Genomic DNA, 20,018 nt, shown 5'->3' on the forward strand with positions numbered 1-20,018 from the left:
AAATTAGCATCGTGTTCCCTATTGCTTTTCCATTGACTTAACTCAAAAGCTGTGATCGAGGACAGTCACAGTCATAAGCCCATAACTTTCTTATAAATTAAGAGTTAAGAGACATTTTCAGTTATTATAGATTGAAGCATTCTGAAACAAATATGAAACAATCTTACTTGGATGACCTGAAATTAAAGCATATAATTAGTTACCTAATTGTAGCTAATTATAAAATTCAATTACTAGATCTAAACATCTATCCATTTCTTAAGATAAGGTTAACAAGATAAGGTTAACATTTTTAATAGCCTAAGTGTCCAAATAACATTCACACAAGAATTCACAATATAACATGATGTTTAAATCTCATTGTCATGAATTTATAGGCCAAATGGAAGGAATTTAGTGTTTAATTCCCGTAAATTAATAGCCATTTAAATCAACTTGCGAGTGAGATTTTGTGGAACACGCTCGTTTGGAACGTTGCGGTTGCGGTGAATTTAAACCATATATCGGCAGGAAAAACACTGCCGGTTCTTATGGGGCCTTAATCACATTTTCGTTGATGAAATTTTGATTAAAGTAATCCTAAGAAGCAAGTTTATATGTAAAATACACGACTTACCTTATGTTTTGTCCCGTACGTGAGATCCGTCCCGTTGACGGCGTTAGAATTAGATTTTTATTTTACTCCAGCGCTTAAATTGTCCCGCGGTTTTTTTTTTAATTCCGAGAACAGCAGTCGGAACGATTTTTAAGCATCAGGTAGTAACCCAAGAAAATATATCTCGGACAGGCAGGAGAAAACGGCATTTTAATCCCGCCCCCCCCCTTAAGGCGCCAAAATCGCGCACATGGCCAGTGTCGGAACTGCAGCGCCGCTGAAGATAAGTTTTGTAACATACCTAGTTAGAGAGAGGGAAGTAGAGTCAGGGGAGGGGGGTCGAGTGGGGGGGAGGGAGGGTAGAGGGAGAGGGGGGTAGAGAGGGAGGGGGCATGAGAGCAAGTGTAGACGTTTGAACAACTCTCCCTACCTCCTCCTCAATCCCGCCTTGCACCCTCCTCAATTTCCCAGGATTTTTTCTTCCTCCACTCCCCCAATCCCTCCCTCACCTCTTTGAATGGAGCCGATGGAGCTGGGCTTAGCGAGTCCGAGCCAAGCATGCAGGTCCGAACAGGCCCCAGCGGAGCCGAGTGTGCGGGTCCGAGCGCGTCCCAGCTGGGCCGAGCGGGTTGGAGTGCTGTAGTTCCCCTCGTAGGGGGCTAGAGAGGGAGGGGCTAGAGAGGGAGGGGGTTAGAGAGAGGAGGGGTAGAATGAGGGATCCCAGCGGGGCTAAGCGGGTTGAAGTGCTTGAGTGACCCTCGCGCCGGGGGCGTGCAAATGGATTGTGACGTCAGTCGGAATTATTTTCTTCAAAATGAGAGCTTGAAAAACTTTAATATTTTGAAACTTTTTAAAAGGTTAGTAACTTGGGAAATATAGGTTGAAATGCGACGGGAAGATATTTACCGCGTTCGTGGGGAAAATGTGAGTAGCATGTGTGAAAATGGGACGGCTGTGGCCTAGCGTTTGAAAGAAGATAGGAATTAAGGAGATTGACAGAAAGCTGACACAACCCTGGCCCACACAGACACAAGAACAAAGTGAAGATAGATTACATGCACTATAGATAGATTACATGCATTGTGGACTAAGTACAGGAGATCAAATCTTGAACAGCTCCAATAATTGGCACAACTTTTCTAAATCGTCAACTACTTACAAATTCATTGAATTTATGTTGGCCAGGTGAGTTGTATTTTAGTGGAAGAGCATTTTGGGGATAGTGATCACAGATCCATACATTTTAAGATTGATTTGAATAGGGAAAAGTCTGGACCCAGTGGAAAAGTACCAACTTGGAGTAAGGCAAATTACAACGTTGTTAGACAGGAATTCAGTTGGGTGCATTGGGAACAGCTGTTATTGGATAAGTCCACATCTGACATGTGGGAGTCGTTTGAAGGCTAGTTGATCGAAGTTCAGGACTGGCATATTCCAATGAGGAGGAAGGATGAGGATGGCCAAATAATGGAACATCAGATGAGCAAACTGATTGTAAATTTGGTGTAAAAGAAAAAGAAAGTGCTTGCAATGATAATAGACAATAGGTACAGGAGTGGGCCATTTGGCCCTTCGAGCCAGCACCGCCACAGTTACATCAGAGATAGCCATCACCAACTTGAGGCCGTATCTTGTGCTCTGGTCGAACTCTCAGCACATGGTGTGTTTTGTGGAGCTCACAGTCCCTTGGGAGGATGCTGTGCAGGAAGCCTTCGAAAGAAAGAAACTGCGATTTACAGAGCTTGCAGCGGAGGCAGAACAGCAGGGCTGGAGAGTTAAGATCTGCCCGGTAGAAGTTGGATGTCGAGGATTCGTGGCAACATCTACCTTAAGACTGATGAAGGACCTGGGGATCAGCGGACAAGCCCTACGCCAGGCCATCAAAGAAACATCACGGGTGGCAGAGCGGAGTAGCCAGTGGCTCTGGCTGAAGAGGAAAGACCCCATTTGGTCTCCCAAATAACCGACTAGACAGATGCAGAGGGGGGTGGTTCTGGGATGCCAGTATGCACCGCTGAGCCTACTGGAGACGTCGTGGGTTCAATCAGCGAAACGTCGATGAAAGTAGGTGCCCACTTGATAACCCCAATGACGTGTCTGCCTAGCCTTTCTCAACATCGGAGGAGCATAGGTGAGTGCAGAAGGCTCCCATCACCATCGGGAGTAAATTGATATTTGGCACTTTGGACTTTTAACATCTAGTCCTGTGTATTTGTAAACAGGTGTTGTACTAGGGCCCTGTACAACTGCAGAAGGACCTCTTTGCTCCTATACTCCTCTTGTTATAAAGGCCAACATGCTATTCGCTTCTTTCACTGCCTGTTGTATCTGCATGCTTACTTTCATTGACTGATGAACAAGGACCACCCCAGATCCCGTTGTGCTTCCCCTTTCCCCAACTTGACATAATTTAGATAATAATCTGCCTTCTTTTTGCTACCAAAGTGGTTACATTTATCCACATTATACTGCATCTCCATGCATCTGCCCACTCATCCAACCTGTCCAAGTCATCTTTCTCATTGCACCCTCCTCACAGTTCACGCTGCCACCCAGCTTTGTGTCATCTGCAAATTTGTTGATGTTACTTGTATCCCTTCATCCTCAATTGAATCAGTCAGGGCTATTGAGGGATAAAAGAAAGGAGGAAAGAACTCAAGTGGGCAATTAGAAGGGTGAAAACGGCCATGCAATGGCTTTGGCGAGACAGATTAAATAAAATCCCGAAGCAATTTTTATCTATATTAAAAAAAACAAGAGGGTGACCAGGGAGAAGCAGGACTCTCAAATATAAAGGAACATATGAGTAATTTGTTTTCACCAAGGAGAGGGACATTGAGGACAGTGTAAGGTGGAGATGGTGTTAGGGTTCCTGAAGAACATTAAGGTGGATAAATGCCCAGGGCCTGATGGGATCTATCCCAGGTTTTTGAGAGAGGCAGGAGAAGATATTGCAGGGGGATTTGATAAAGACATTTGCAGTCCTCCAGGAGCTGCAGGCGCATCCTGGAGGACTGAAGTGCAGCTAACGTTGTTCCATTCTTTAAGAAGGAAAGTAGAGAGAATCCAGGGAATTAAGGGCCAGTGTGCCTCACATCACTGGTAGGGAAACCATTAAGACAATTCTTCCAGATAGGATTTACTCCCATTTGGAAGACAATAGGTTACTTCGGGACAATCAGCATGGTTTTGTACACAGTGGATCGTGTCTTACTACTTGATCGAGTTTTTTGAGGGGGCAACGAAGGTGATCATTGAGGGTACGGAGGTGGATGTTGTCGACATAGATTTTAGTAATGTTTGATAAAATCCTCCATAGTAGGCTGATCCAGAAGATTAAGCTGCACAGGATTAATAGTGACCTGGTCGTATGGATTCAGAACTGGTTTATAAATACAGATAGATGGTTGTAGTGGACGAACAATATTCAGGCTGGAGGTCTGTGCGGAGAGATCTGTGCTGGGACCTCTTTAGTCAAAAGGAATAAATGCAATGAACACCAGTTCAATGAAACTGGATGAGACCTAATGATCGTCACAATTGAGCAGACGTGGATATCTAAAATATAAACAAAATGATGGCAATACCCTTATGTCAAGCAGCAGCTGTGGAAGGAGAAATGGAGTTAATGTGTCAGGTCCAAAACCCTAAGTCAGAACACTGAAGGAAAAGAAACTAAGAAGTAAAAAGATCTAATTGAATACCAGTTGTACATATTTAAAAAAATAGGATTGTAAGGAGAGAAGCAACAGAAACATTACCTTTTTGGTGTCAGTCACTGCATTAGCAATTTTATTTTATTTTGCTGCCAGTTTTGACAGTTTATTGTAAACAAATATATGACGAATTATGGAAAAATCCAAGCAGAATATCAATTGACTAGACCCGTCACTGATCATAGTGTCCTATTGTTGGACTCAAAGGTGACTCCAGAGATGGAGCAGGAGGTCAGATGCATTGATAACTGACCTCCAGCTCATCTGACTTAAGTATTTCAATGCATTGGTTTGGAAGTCACAGACTTGCTGACTTATAATGATTTTCTACAGAACTACAAGCTCGAGGCAAGATTGAATTTGCTCAGTCAATATCGGAGCAATTGCCATTGAATAATTTGAAATATCCCAATTTAAAATCTAGATTATTTCTTATTTTGGAATGGACACATAATTAATTTTCTTGCTCTAATTACAAACTTTTTTCAGCTCTTTAAAAACAGAATCCAACCTTGAAGCTATGAAATCTATCCCAAGTGAAAGACTGATGATAGAAACCGGTAAGCTGTTTTTCAAATAAGGAAGTGCTGTAATGTCGGTTCAGGCCCCAGAGATGGAAATAGATTTATGTTTCAGGTTGATGATCTTTTTCACAACTGGGCCAAAGGCTGTGAAAGTAAGTTTGGGTAGATACTTGTGTTGTATGGCATATCCTAAGACTTTTTATACCTATATTAAAAACAAGAGGGTAATTAGAAGTGAATGGACCATTCAAAGATGAGGGGATTTATGCTTGGAGTCAGAGGAACTAGTCTAGGTACTAAATAATTATGCATTGGTATTCACCAAGACATGGAGAATAGTGAGATCAATATGATAGCGGTGTTGTGTCTCTTGAAGACATTAATGTGGATAAGTACACGGGGCCTGATAGGATCTATCCTAGGTTATTGAGAGGCAAGAGAAGAGTTTTGTTGGAGCCATGACAAAGATCTTTGCATTCTCTCTAGCCACAGAAGAGGTTTGAGAATAACTATGTTGTTCCTTTATTTAAGAAGAAGAATAGATATGCTAGAAAATTGGTGGCTGTTGAACTGCAAAAATATGGTAGTTTAGTTTATTGTCACATGTATTGAGGTACAGTGAAAAGCTTTTCTTTTGTGCTATCCAGTCAATGGAAAGACTGCGTTGATTACAATTGAGCCATCCGCAGATACAGGATAAAGGGAATAACGTTTAGTGCAAGGTAATGTCTGATTAAAGTTAGAGGTAGATGGTAGTTTGTGACTGCTCTCTAGTTGGTGAAATGAATGAGTTTATTGGCCAGGTATTCGCATACAAGGAATTTGCCTTGGTGCTCCGCCCGCAAGTGACTATATGACATAGTGATAGTTAGGAATGACACATTAAACATTAATAATAAAACATTATCGATTAAACATGTGAATTAAATAAAATACCAGAGCAAAAGGAGGCTACATATTTTTGGTTGAGTAGAGCTACTACTCGTGGAAAAAAAGCTGTTTTTATGTCTGGCTGTGGCAGCTTTGACTGTCCAGAACATAAGATGGTTCGGTTGTCTGATAACATCTGAGAAGAAATGTACCTGAATCTGGAGTTTCACACTGTTCCTCTTGCCTGATGGGAGTGGGGAGACGAGGGAGTGTCTGCAGTGAGAGACATCCTTGATTATGCTGGTGGCCTTGCTGAGGCAGTGTGAAGTGTAGATAGAGTCAATGGAAGGGAGGTTGGTTTGTGTGATGCTCTGGGCTCCATCCACAATTCTCTGCCATTTCTTGCGGTCTTGGATTTAGCTGCTTCCAAACCATACTGCGATGCCTCTCGATAAAATGCTTTCTATGGTACATCTGTAGAAATTGATGGGAGTTGTCGGGGACATGCCAAACATACTAAGCCTTCTAAGTAGAGGTGTTGTTGTGTTTCCTTGGCTTATGGCTAGTCCAGGACAAGTTGCTGGTGATACTTACTCTTCAGTACTTTCAACCATCTATGTATAGGACGGCTATTGGAGAATATGTCCCTATTCTTCAGGATAGAATTTATTCTCATTTTGGGAGAATGAGCTAATTAGGGACTTTGTGCAGATTACATCTTAAACTTAATTAATTGTTTTAAAGAGTTGACAAAAGAAATTGCTGAGGGTAGAGCAGAAAATGTTGTCAACATGGATTTTAGTAAGATCTAGAAGATTACGATGCATGAAATACAAGGTGACGTTGTAGTTAGGATTCAGAACTGGCTTACAGCTGGAAGGATGTTTCTTTGGCTCGAGCTCTGATTGGTGTTCTACAGAGATCAGTGATGTGACCTATTTGTGATATTAAAAATTATTTTGCCTAAATGTAGATGGGTTGGTTAGTAAGTTGGCTGATAGCACCAAATTGGTGGAGTTGCAGACAGTGAAGGCTGCTGTCAAATGATGCAGCAGGATAGCGATAAATTATAGACATGGGCAGAGAAATGGCACGTGAAGTTTTGCACTCTGGGAGGTCAAATACAAGGGGAAAGTATAACAGCATTGATGTACAAGTCTATAGCACTCTGAATGCAGTCCTTTTCTCTAGCACGGTAATGTCAAAGCCAAAAGGTCAGATGGAGAAAGTTAAAAGGAGTTGTGTGTGACAACTTTAAAAATAAAATGTATATAGTGGTGGGTGCTAGAAATGTGCGACTAGGGCTAGTTAGTGGTCAAAGCAGATATAATTGTGGGGATTGAGGCTTGTAGCTAGATCAACAATTATGAAGGGATATGCAGCTTGGGGTAGTTTAAATTGGCAACATGTTGAGCACAAACATCATATGCCAAAGGTTCTGGCCCTGTGCTTTACTCTTCCATGTCAATGTTATTTGAGATAGAGGACATTCTGTTGGCTGAAGAATCTGGGGCTAGTGTTACAGTGTCAAAATTATAGGAGGTCATTTAGGACTAAATTTAGAATGGCGGTGTATTTAGTAGAGCTGGCACCTCAGTGACAGAGATCCATCCTCATTCCGGACTTGGGTGGTGTCTGCCCTTGCTCCTATTCCTGCTGTTTGAATATATGAACTCCAGCTCCAGAAAAGAAAAATTATTGTATTCCATTATCTGGATCAGAATCTGTTCATTATAGATATCTGTTTGGGTGTGTCATAGAGTGATAGTGTGGAAACAGGCCCTTCGGCCCAACTTGCCCACACTGGCCAACACGTCTCAGCTACACTAGCCCACCTGCCTGCGTTTGGTCCATATCCCTCAACCTGTCCTATCCATGTACCTGTCTAACCATTTGTTAATCATTGGGACAGTCCCAGCCTCAACTACCCCCTCTGGCAGCTTGTTCCATACACCCTCCACCTTAAACCTACGTCCTCTGGTTCTCGTTTCTCCTACTTTGGACAAGAGATTGTGTACCCGCTCTATTCAGCCATGATCACATTGAATGGCAGTGCTGGCTCGAAGGGCCGAATGGCCTGCACCTACTGTCTATGTATCTATTCTCATGATTTTATACACCTATAAGATCACCGCTCATCCTCCTACATTCCAAGGGATAGAGTCCCAGCCTGCTCAATCTTTTCCTATAGCTCAGACCCTGGCAACATCCTTGTAAATCTTCTCTGTACCCTTTCCAGCTTGACAACACATTTCGTAAAACATGGTGCCCAGAACTGAACATAATACTCTAAATGCAATCTCACCAACATCTTATACAACTGCAACATGACCTTCCAATTTCTATACGCAATACCCTGACTGATGAAGCCCAATGTGACAAAAGCCTTTTAGACCATCTTATCTACCTGCAACTCGACCTTCAAGGAACCATGCACCTGCACTCCTAGATCCCTCTGCTCTACACTACCCAGAGCCCTACCATTCACTGTGTAGGTCCTGCCCGTGTTAAGACTATCTAAAACACAAACACCTAAATTCCATCAACCATTCCTCAGCCCATCTGGCCAATTGATCAAGATCCTTCTGCAATTTTTCACAACCATCTGCAGATCCACCAACTTTGGAGCAAACTTGCTAATCTTGCCATGTATGTTCTCATCCAAGTCATTGATGTAGATGACAAACAGTAATGGGCCCAGCACCAAACCGAGGCACACCACTCATCATAGGCCTCCAGTCCGAGCAGCAACCTTCCACCATCTCTCTCTGCTTCCTTCCATTAAGCAAATTTTCTATCCATTTAGCCATCTCTCCTTAGATGCCATGCGATCTTACCTTCCGGAGCAGCCTACCATGCGGAACCTTGTTGAATGCCAATCCATATATACGTCTACAGCCCTGCCCTCATCAAAATGTTTGGTCACGTCTTCAAAATACTCAGATTTGTGAGTCATGATAGCACACGTACAAAACCATGCTGACTCTCCCTAATCAGCCCTTGTCCATCCAAATGCCTGTATATCCTATCCCTCAGAATACCCTCTAGTAACTTTCCAACTACAGATGTTTAGCTCACTGGCCTATCGTTCCCAGCATTTTCCCTGCAGCCCTTCTTGAATAGAGGCACAACATTTGCCACCTTCCAGTCTTCCGGCACCTCTCCTGTATTTAAAGACGACTTGTAAATTTCAACTAGGGCTCCGGCAATTTCCTCTCTGGTTTCCCACAATGTCCTCGGATATATCTGCTCAGGCCCTGGAGATTTGTCTACCATCAGCACCTCTTCAACCGTAACACTGCCTGCTCTCAAGGCACTTCCATTAACTGCCCCCAAGTTCCTCCGTCCTCCTATCTTTGCCTTCAGTAAATACAGAGGAGAAATACTCATTGAGGACCTTGCCCATCTCCTGTGGCTCCACATAGAGGCGACCGCTTTGATTCCCGAGGGGTCCCACTCTCTCTCTAGTTACTCTTTTCCCCCCTTGTGTATTTATAAAACCTTTTGGGATTGTCCTTAATGCTATCTGCCAGAGCTATCTCCTGGCCCCAGGTTCTTAAACCTCTGGTGTAATTTGTTTTTTTTTAAAAGATGCACCATGGTGTGGAGTAAAGAACACTCATGCCGGCGCTAAATATGTGAAAACAACTTTTCCAACAAAGAAGAAGTGGGAAGAGGGTTCTTGCCTCAAGGACAGAAATGAACCATGCCATGTTATGTAAGTATCCATAGCAGGGAAAAACCTTGTTTCTCGGCCGCTGCCCCCATCCACTCCGAACACCCAGTCGATTCAGATGTTCACGTTTCATGGCAAGTATTTTGCTAGAATTCTCTCATGATTATTGAAAGCTATTAAGAAGCCATACTTTCAAGACATCACATAAAAGTCAGCATGGATTTACAATAGGTAAATCATGTCTGACGAATCTTATAGAATTTTTCGAGGATGTAACTAGTAGCGTGGATAGGGGAGAACCAGTGGATGTGGTGTATCTGGACTTCCAGAAGGCTTTCGACAAGGTCCCACATAAGAGATTAGTTTACAAACTTAAAGCACACGGCATTGGGGGTTCAGTATTGATGTGGATAGAGAACTGGCTGGCAAACAGGAAGCAAAGAGTAGGAGTAAACGGGTCCTTTTCACAATGGCAGGCAGTGACTAGTGGGGTACCGCAAGGCTCAGTGCTGGGACCCCAGCTATTTACAATATATATTAATGATCTGGATGAGGGAATTGAAGGCAATATCTCCAAGTTTGCGGATGACACTAAGCTGGGGGGCAGTGTTAGCTGTGAGGAGGATGCTAGGAGACTGCAAGGTGACTTGGATAGGCTGGGTGAGTGGGCAAATGTTTGGCAGATGCAGTATAATGTGGATAAATGTGAGGTTATCCATTTTGGTGGAAAAAACAGGAAAGCAGACTATTATCTAAATGGTGGCCAACTAGGAAAAGGGGAGATGCAGCGAGACCTGGGTGTCATGGTACACCAGTCATTGAAAGTGGGCATGCAGGTGCAGCAGGCAGTGAAGAAAGCGAATGGTATGTTAACTTTCATAGCAAAAGGATTTGAGTATAGGAGCAGGGAGGTTCTACTGCAGTTGTACAGGGTCTTGGTGAGACCACACCTGGAGTATTGCGTACAGTTTTGGTCTCCAAATCTGAGGAAGGACATTATTCCCATAGAGGGAGTGCAGAGAAGGTTCACCAGACTGATTCCTGGGATGTCAGGACTGTCTTATGAAGAAAGACTGGATAGACTTGGTTTATACTCTCTAGAATTTAGGAGATTGAGAGGGGATCTTATAGAAACTTACAATATTCTTAAGGGGTTGGACAGGCTAGATGCAGGAAGATTGCTCCCGATGTTGGGGAAGTCCAGGACAAGGGGTCACAGCTTAAGGATAAGGGGGAAATCCTTTAAAACTGAGATGAGAAGAACTTTTTTCACACAGAGAGTGGTGAATCTCTGGAACTCCCTGCCACAAAGGGTAGTCGAGGCCAGTTCATTGGCTATATTTAAGAGGGAGTTAGATGTGGCCCTAGTGGCTAAGGGGATCAGAGGGTATGGAGAGAAGGCAGGTACAGGATACTGAGTTGTATGATCAGCCATGATCATATTGAATGGCGGTGCAGGCTCGAAGGGCCGAATGGCCTACTCCTGCACCTAATTTCTATGTTTCTATGTTTCTATGCTGGAGATTAACGATGTGTGACCAAGAAACTGCTATTCCGTATGCTTCATTAACTAGATCATATTTTGGCATTTAGTAGTGTTATTACATTTTCTTGTGTTTCATCCAAGATAAATATAATGTATTAGTCGCATTGCCTGTAAATGACCAAATCAAGAAACTAAACCTCTTCATTTCAATTTAGAGCATCAGGCATAAAATAAGAGTTTAAAAATTAGATGCCATCAACCTCAACTTACCAACTGAAGACAAATCCTCAAGGAAGGCATTATTAATTCATCATAGTAATTTATGATTGTGGGAAAAACAAATTAGAAATTGGAAACTGGAAATAAAATCATATTGGCAATGTTACAAACTGTGCAGAACGTATGGAAAGAGCAGTAAAGTATCCTTTATTGTCATTCAGACTTTTCTGTCTGAATGAAACTTTGTGCCTTGCAGTCATAACATAGAATAAAATAACAAAACACACAGATTTAACATCCACCACAGTGAGTCTACCAGGCCCTCACTGATGGCAGGCAAAAGTCTTAAAGTCCTTGTCTCTTCCCTCCTTGTTCTCCCACTGCATTGAGGCGATCCAGGCTTCCGATGTTGTTACCCCGCCAGGTGATGGTAAGTCCCGCGGCTGAATCCGAGCTCCACGAACGGGCCGGTTCAAACTCCACGGCCCGGGGTGGACCAAGCTGCCACCCTCCAGTCCAGCAGACGAAGCTGTTGTTACGGGAGCTCTGGAAAACCGGTCACCAACCTGGGACCTGCGAGCTCCCGATGTTGTCGTCCACTGGCCCGCGGCCGAGGCTCCAAAGTCGGTTCACCACCGCCGCAACGCCACCAGTCCCAAAGTCGTCCAGCCTCGCGTTGGTAAGTCCTGGCTCTGCCTCTGGAGCCTCGAGGTCAGTCCAAGTTGGAGGCTGCCAGCTCCGCCATTAGGCCTCAGTGCAGACAGAGACAGGGGATACGACAAGAAACGGTCACATCCCCCCGAAGGAAGAGACTAAAAACAAGTTTCTCCCACACCCCCACACATACACAACTAAAAAACTGAAATAAACTGAAACTGGACAAAAGAAAAGACAAACGGACTGCAGGCGAGCCGCAGCTGCAGGCGAGCGCTGCCACTTCCTACTAGTTAATATTTCAGGTTTTCATACCCTTTTCCAGAGTTGATCTGATAAAAGGCCTAGATCTAGAGCCTAAAAAGTTGACCATTCTCTTTTTGTAAATGCTGCCTGGCCTGTTGAGCATTTTTTGTAACTATTCCATGATTATATAACCTATCTATCTCTAATTCAAATATTGTGAACACCCTTTAGTTTCTCCTGAATTTTGTTGCACTTATCACTCAACTATTTCCATGCAAGTTTGAATCTTCTACCTAATTAAGGTAGAACTGCCAGAGTGCTAATCTTTCATCTCACTGGGGTCCTCCATTACATTTCCAATTCTTTCCCGATTTCTCCTACCTGTTATCCTTCTGCCACCCCCATTTGTACATTTCTTTTCATGCTTCTGTCTGCTTGCTGCTGCACTATTTTTCAAACTGTTATAACTTACAAATGAAATAGTCTCCGTAATTTTACAATTGCATTTATTCCCAACAACTCAGTTGGTCTGAAGAAGGGTCTTGACCCAAAACATCAATCATTCCTTCTCTCCAGAGATGGTGCCTGGCCTGCTGAGTTACTCCAGCATTGTGACTTTCCCAGTTGGGCAAACCATATTAACCATTGCATTTATTAGAGGTGTTAATCATGAAACTCTCAAACCTTCTGAGGTGAACTGGCTATTTCACGTAAATTCAAATAGTGTCTAAGACAGAAAGGAACCTAGAATCCGCAAAGAACTAAGGGTTATGTAATCCAGGAATAGAACATTTATTTAGAAACATTGGAACATAGATGCACGAGTAGGCCATTTGGCCCTTCGAGCCAGCACCGCCATTCAATATGATCATGACTGATCACCTAAAATCAGTACCCCGTTCCTGCTTTTTCCCCCATATCCCTTGATTCATTTAGCCTTAAGAGCTACATCTAACTCTCTCTTGAAAACACCTAGTGAATTGATCTCCACCACCTTCTGTGGCAGAGAATTCCACAGATTCACAACGCTCTGGGTGAAAACGTTTTTCCTCATCTTAGTTCTAAATGGCCTACCCCTTATTTTTAAACTGACTCCCAGTTCTGGACTCCCCAACATCGGGAAAATTATTTCCTGCATCTAGCCTGTCTAATCCTTTAAGAATTTTATATGTTGCTATAAGATGCCCTCTCATCCTTCTAAATTCCAGTGAATACAAGCCCAGTCAACCCATTCTTTCATCATATCTCGGTCCCGCCATTCCGGGAATTAACCTGGTGAATTTACGCTGTACTCTCTCAATAGCAAGAATGTCCTCAAATTAGGAGACCAAAATTGCACACAATACTCCAGCTGCAGTCTCACCAGGGGCCTGTACAACTGCAGCAGGATCTCCTTGTTCCTAAATCGCAATGAAGACCAACATGCGATTAGCTTTCTTCACTGCCTACCGTACCCGCATGCTTACTGTCAGTGACTGATGTACGAGCACACCCAGGTCTCGTTGGACCGCCCCTTTTCCTAATCTGACACCATTCAGATAATAATCTGCCTTCCTGTTCTTGCCACCAAAGTGTATAACCTCACATTTATCCACATTATATTGTATCTGCCATGCATCTGCCCATTCAGCCAACCTATCCAAGTCACACTGCAGCTTCAAAGCATCCTCCTCGCAGGTCACACTGCCACCTAGCTTTGTCATCCGCAAACTTGGAGATGTTATATTTAATTCCCTAGTCTAAATCGTTAATATATATTGTAAATAACTGGGGTCCCGGACCCCCACTAGTCACCTCCTGCCATTCTGAAAAGGACCTGTTAATTCCTACTCTTTGCTTCCTGTCTGCCAAACATTTCTTTATGCATGTCAATACCTTACCCCCAAATTCCATGTGCTCTAATTTTGCATACTAATCTCTTGTGTGGGACCTTGTCAAAAGCTTTTTGAAACTCCAGATACCCCACATCCACTGGCTCTTCCTTATCCATTCTACTTGTTACATCCTCAAAAAATTCCACAAGATTACCGTATTTCCCGGCAATGAAGACGCACCTACGTTGAAGATGCACCCCATTTTGAGTCACGAAATTTTGAAAAATAAAAAACGGACATTCGCCGTTGTGGCGGCCATTTCCATGTGGTGGCCATTTCCAGTGCAAAACACAGATAATGTATACACCGGTGTGGTAATAAAAAATATATAGCGTTCGGAATAAAATAACATTTAATTGTGCACGGAACAAAGATTAGAGATTACAAAAACAGAAAGCATTCTAATCTTCAAAGCATAATCCCGGTAATTCATCAGGGTCATTACTGCTGTTCGAAGTATCACTATCATCAAAGAGACAGTCGTCTTAAACAACTTAAACAAAATTTACACAGCTCCTACCTAGACCAGGCGAAAATCCCCGCGCGCATGCATGTCGCTTCTGATTGGATTGCCATTTTGTACTGAAAAGCTTCCTATAGGCCAGGGGTGTCAAACTCATTGACCGCGAGCTGCATCCGATCCGGCACGTGGGATGATTTCCCCGATGAAGTCGCATTTTGCCCGTGACGTAAAATGAGTTTGACAACCTGCTATAGGCCTATGAAAAGCCTAGCCTTCGGCCTCCAAGACTCATGTAATTTTTCCGGCCTTATTTTAGGGTAAAAAAAAAATAGCGTCTTCATTGTCGGGAAATACGGCCTGGGGATTTATCTGCCTTCAGTCCCCACCGTTTCCTGACTCGTGTGGATTTCCTTCAGTTCCTCCCTCCCACTAGATCCTCGGTCCCCTAGTATTTCTGGGAGATTGCTTGTGTCTTCCTTAGGGAAGACAGAACCAAAGTACTCGTTTAACTGTTCTGCCATTTCCTTGTTACCATTATAAATCCACGTCTGATTGTAAGGGACCTACACTTGTTCACTAATCTTTTCCTTTTTACATATCTGAAGAAGCTTTGTCAGTTTTTATATTCCCCCGAAGCTTTCTTTCACGCTCTTTTTCCCCCGTCTTTATTAACCCCTTTGTCCTCTGTTGAATTTTATGAATATTAAACCATAAAACAAGTGAATAATTCTTATCAAAGCCAGCTTTCCTGAAACATTGTGCTACAGGAACTGGAAAATATTTACCATAGAATGTTGTTAATTTGCTCTCAAAATTAACTCTGCACACAAGATCTGTATATGCTTAGAAACGTATTATTTTCCAAATTAACGTTTCTGAAATGTTTCCTTAACAGTCAAATATTGGAAATAATGGCTGCAGTGCGAGAAGAGGACACGCGTGAACTGAGCAACACCATGTATAATAACACCGTGAAAGTCTTCTTTCCTAATAGCTGATCACCAATCATATCATTCCAATCTATTAGTTCTCAATTTGACACAACTTAACTGGCAGCTGACAGATACTTGGGCAGTTCCTTAGTTTATTGTGTTATACAAGATGGATGTTGAACTCATAGACATAGTGTGAATTTTACCCTTGCCATTACTAGACACTGAAATTACCTGACCCAAGGAAAACATCTATTTGTAAAGGGAAATAGCTTCCCTTTAGTACTCACTTGAATAAGTCAAGATTATAATCAGAAATTCAGTTAAATACCTCAATGAGATTTTAAAAAATATTACCCAAAATGTAAACAATACATTTTACATTACTGTATTATTAAATACAAATCCTGATTGCTTCTAACATTGTAATACATCTCTTGTGTGAGGAATAGTGTTGTTTAAATGTCCAGTTCCTATGTAAATAAAAATCAAATGGTCAATTATGTTATAATGGGCGAGTCTGCTTTGGACCACGAAGTGTGACAGTAGCAAACAACCAAGGAACTATAGTATTAATGTGAAATTTAATCTAATCATTTCTAACCCACATAGACATATTATGAACTTAGATGTAATGGAGTGGTTTACGTGGAGCAGGCCATTGTAAATTATTATAAAATAGCATGTTCATCTATGTATGTACAATCATGTTCCGGTGCTGATTCAGAAAATATATAGCAACGACTGAGTTGAACACAATGTTGTATACAATCAATGTTAATAAACCAACATTGTGACAAAGTAAATTATGAAAATGCAAGAAATGGTAAAGTATTATTTGGTTAGTATATTCATTTGAAAAAATAAATAAATATAAAGCAATATTTTGTGGTTAATATGTTGAAGTTGCCTATAACACTAGTTCAATGAAAAATACAACGACGCGGAAAAAGAGAACAGCTGCTGGAAAAAAGAACAAAAATCAGAACACGGAGAACTCGGTCAAGCAGCAGTTATGGAGGCAACTGTTGTAGTTTGGGTCATTACGCAGTATCAGGACTATGAAGCAAGTGAAAGAATACCAATGTATTAACAGTGCATGGGCGGGTGGTCAGAAGCTGATAGGTGGAACCAGAAGGGGAATTTGGGCAGGTGAAACCAGATGGGGAAGTATGGGAAAAATGAATGGAGGGAGAAGCAAATGACATGGTGTACAGAATAATTATGCTCGGCAAAACAGTTGCATAATCTACACTTGTTTTTTTTGCTCAAGATTCCAGCATGTGCAATCTCTTTTGTCTCCAATATTTCATGCGTCAGGTAAATGAAAGTGAGGAAAAATGGTACAATAAATAGCAAAAGAGGTCACCTTAAAATTTTTAATCACAGAACTTAATTAATCTTCATAGCTGGCAGAAAAAAAAAGTTTAACTGTAATTTAGATACTTAGGAACTTGCACTGAAATAAACAATCTCTAAACTTTTTTGATAAATTGAGTGGGTATATTAAGAACATGCACCTACTTTGCACCTCACCTTCCATTTGTTTCTATAATTTTTATTTACAATAGCAATCTATAAAATATCAACACAGCATCTTTAATTTTATAAATGTTTCTGGAATATATTAAAATTCAGCCTCATGTAATGATTCATCAGGTTTGTCCAATGTTAGGTGGATCAAGAACCATCGTATGCAACGATTAGTTTGCTGATTGACGCTGGAATGCTATCAAGGGATACATTTACTTTTTTAGTGTACAGTATTGGGAAGTGGATAATTGGCCAAAATTTTACTGCTTCAAATTAGCTAGAATGGACTAGTACTATCGGCCATTTAAGATGGAACATGGTAAGACGTTTTCCGAGGGTTCACCCTCATGAAGAATCTTCTGACATTGGCCTGTGACTGAGATCATGGTGTTGCTGGGGGCCACGGGGGCCTGAGAGGGTGTTCTACCTTTTGGAGCGAAGTTCGTAGATGAACAATGGGCTTTGAGGAAGTTTGTAGATTGAAGACAATACATGTCAACATTAGAAATTGAACAAACTATAATAGGAAAATAAATCACCGGCAAATACCAATTACAGATAAGATGAACATGTTTGTTTTTTGTGATTTAACCAGTCTCCACAGCAGTGATTTTTTTAAATGTTAAATATTAAATGTCAATATTCTGATGTGGAGGAAACTAGCAAGTGGGAACTAAATCACAGTTAGAAGAGAAACACAGGAAAGATCATGGAATTGGTCATGGACCTGGTTGATACCTGCTAGTATACATTTTAGAAGCTCCAGGTCGAGGAATTTTAAGCAATTTAAACCAAACCAATCTCACCACACTGGAACTTGGATGGACAATTTCAGCAAAGTCCTTTACTATCGCTGGAAAATAGCAAGTTAAACCTGCAACTGCAGAGATTGGAACAATTGGGAAAGATTGAACAATTTGCACAGTAAAGCAGATGAATGGGATTTAAAATACCTCAGATCCTGTTGGAGAATAAAAGATTAATGAACAAGATGGATATTGCATGTGTAAGAAAGGTTTCAACTTTTGAGCAAAAAAAAAGTAGGGGTCATTAGAACAAATCCGTTTCTAATCAATCTTAGATGGAAGTGATAAAAATATATTTCCTCAGAAAAGAACCATCACAGGTTGAGGCAATAGCTTAAATTAGGGATATTATATGGCCCAACTACCAAATTTGAGCTGTAGCAACTATTTTGCAAGCAGAAAACAAGGTTCCGTGGGTCAAAAAACAAAAAATGCTTCCAATCGCTAAATAAACATTTTAGAACTTAAGGATGACTTAAAGATCAAAGAAGGATGGGGTTACTGCAGGAAAGATGGTGAATTTGAGGACAAGAGAATCAAAGTATGTGGTTTTACGGTGATGAGAATAAGGGAATTGCAAAAACTACGTCAGCATATGTAAACATTGACAGTGAGCTGGAACAATGCAGTATGTAAAATTGTAATGTTAATGCAGACACCTACCTGAACTCCTTGGACTCTAGCAGTGAACCCGTGTAGCTGTTGATGGTACAGGTTAATGGCAAGCAGAACCCTCAAGTTAAGGTTTGCTTCCCAGTTCTAGATCACTATTGTCAGCAACCCTTCCAAACCACAAGTGCTGCAGTTTGACAGTACGTACATCATCAGTCCAGCACCCTTTCTGCACTAGTGCAAATCACAAGCACATACAGTGCCCTCCATAATGTTTGGGACAAAGACTCCTACTTTATTTATTTTGCCTCTGTACTCCACAGTTTGAGATTTGTAATAGAAAACATCATATATGGTTAAAGTGCACAGACAGATTTTATTAAAGGCCATTTTTATACATTTTGGTTTCACCATGTAGAAATGACAGCTGTGTTTATACATAGTCCCCCATTTGGGACACATGGCTTCATGAGTGTTTGTAATTGCTCAGGTGTGTTTAAATGCCTTCTCAGGTGTGTTTAATTGCCTCCTTAATGCAGGTATAAGAGAACTCTCAGCATCTAGTCTTTCCTTCAGTTTGTCCATCACCTTTGGAAACTTTTAATACTGTTTATCAACATGAGGAACAAAGTTGTGCCAATGAAAGTCAAAAGCCATTATGAGACCGAGAAACAAGAATAAAACTGTTAAGAGACATCAGCCAAACCTTAGGCTTGCCAAAATCAACTGTTTGGAACATCATTAAGAAGAAAGAGAGCACTGGTGAGCTTACCAATCGCAATGGGACTGGCAGGCCAAGGAAGACCTCCACTGCTGATGACAGAAGAGTTCTCTCTATAATAAAGAAAAGTCCCCAAACACCTGTCGGACAGATCGGAAACACTCTTCAGGAGTCAGATGAGGATTTGTCAATGACCAATGTCCGCAGAAGACTTCATGAACAGAAATACAGAGGCTACACTGCAAGATGTAAACCACTGGTTAACTGCAAAAATAGGATGGCCAAGTTACAGTTTGCCAAGAAGTACTTGAAAGAGCAACTACAGTTCTGGAAAAAGGTCGTGGACAGATGAGACAAAGATTAACTTATATCAGAGTGATGGCAAGAGCAAAGTATGGAGGAGAGAAGGAACTGCCCAAGATCCAAAGCATACTACCTCATCTGTGAAACACAGTGGTGGGGGTGTTATGGCCTGGGCATGTATAGCTGCTGAAGGTTCCTGCTCACTTATCTTCATTGCTAATACAACTGCTGATGGTAGTAGCGTAATGAATTCTGATGTGTATAAACACATCCTATCTGCTCAAATTCAAACAAATGCCTCAAAACTCATTGGCCGGCGGTTCATTCTACAGCAAGACAATAATCCTAAACATACTGCTAAAGCAACAAAGGAGTTTTTCAAAGCTAAAAAATTGTCGATTCTTGAGTGGCCAAGTTAATCACCCGATCTGAACCCAACTGAGCAAGCCTTTTATATGCTAAAGAAAAAATTGAAGGGGACTAGCCCCCAAAACAAGCATAAGCTAAAAATGGCTGTAATACAGGCCTCGCAGAGCAACACCAGAGAATACACCCAGTAACTGGTGATGTCCATGAATTGCAGAGTTCAAGCAGTCATTGCATGCAAAGGATATGCAGCAAAATACTAAACAAGACTACTTTCATTTACCTGACATTGCTGTAAATAAATAAATGATGGGTCTTTGTCCCAAACATTATGGAGGGCACTGTAGATGCCAACAATATTTAGTCCACTGAGTGTTCTCCAAGCACAATAATTTTGGTTCCCATGGATATCAGAAACATGA

At 41.7% G+C, this 20,018-nt stretch overlaps 1 protein-coding gene across 4 annotated transcripts in view; it reads left to right on the forward strand.

Annotated features, from left to right (window-relative positions):
- The window catches only part of tatdn1 (TatD DNase domain containing 1), a 57,653-nt gene extending 41,516 nt beyond the window's left edge, over positions 1–16,137 (forward strand). For all 4 annotated transcript variants that reach the window (XM_033019655.1, XM_033019653.1, XM_033019654.1 and 1 more), the window contains 3 exons: positions 4,801–4,871; positions 9,297–9,423; positions 15,219–16,137. In XM_033019655.1, coding sequence (XP_032875546.1) covers positions 4,801–4,871; positions 9,297–9,423; positions 15,219–15,321 — 301 coding nt within the window. In that variant the 3' untranslated portion in view covers positions 15,322–16,137. The remainder of the gene's footprint in view (positions 1–4,800; positions 4,872–9,296; positions 9,424–15,218) is intronic.
- Positions 16,138–20,018: the final 3,881 nt, after the last annotated feature.

This window comes from Amblyraja radiata, chromosome 4, assembly GCF_010909765.2.
Source record: "Amblyraja radiata isolate CabotCenter1 chromosome 4, sAmbRad1.1.pri, whole genome shotgun sequence".
Taxonomy (NCBI): Eukaryota; Metazoa; Chordata; class Chondrichthyes; order Rajiformes; family Rajidae; genus Amblyraja; species Amblyraja radiata.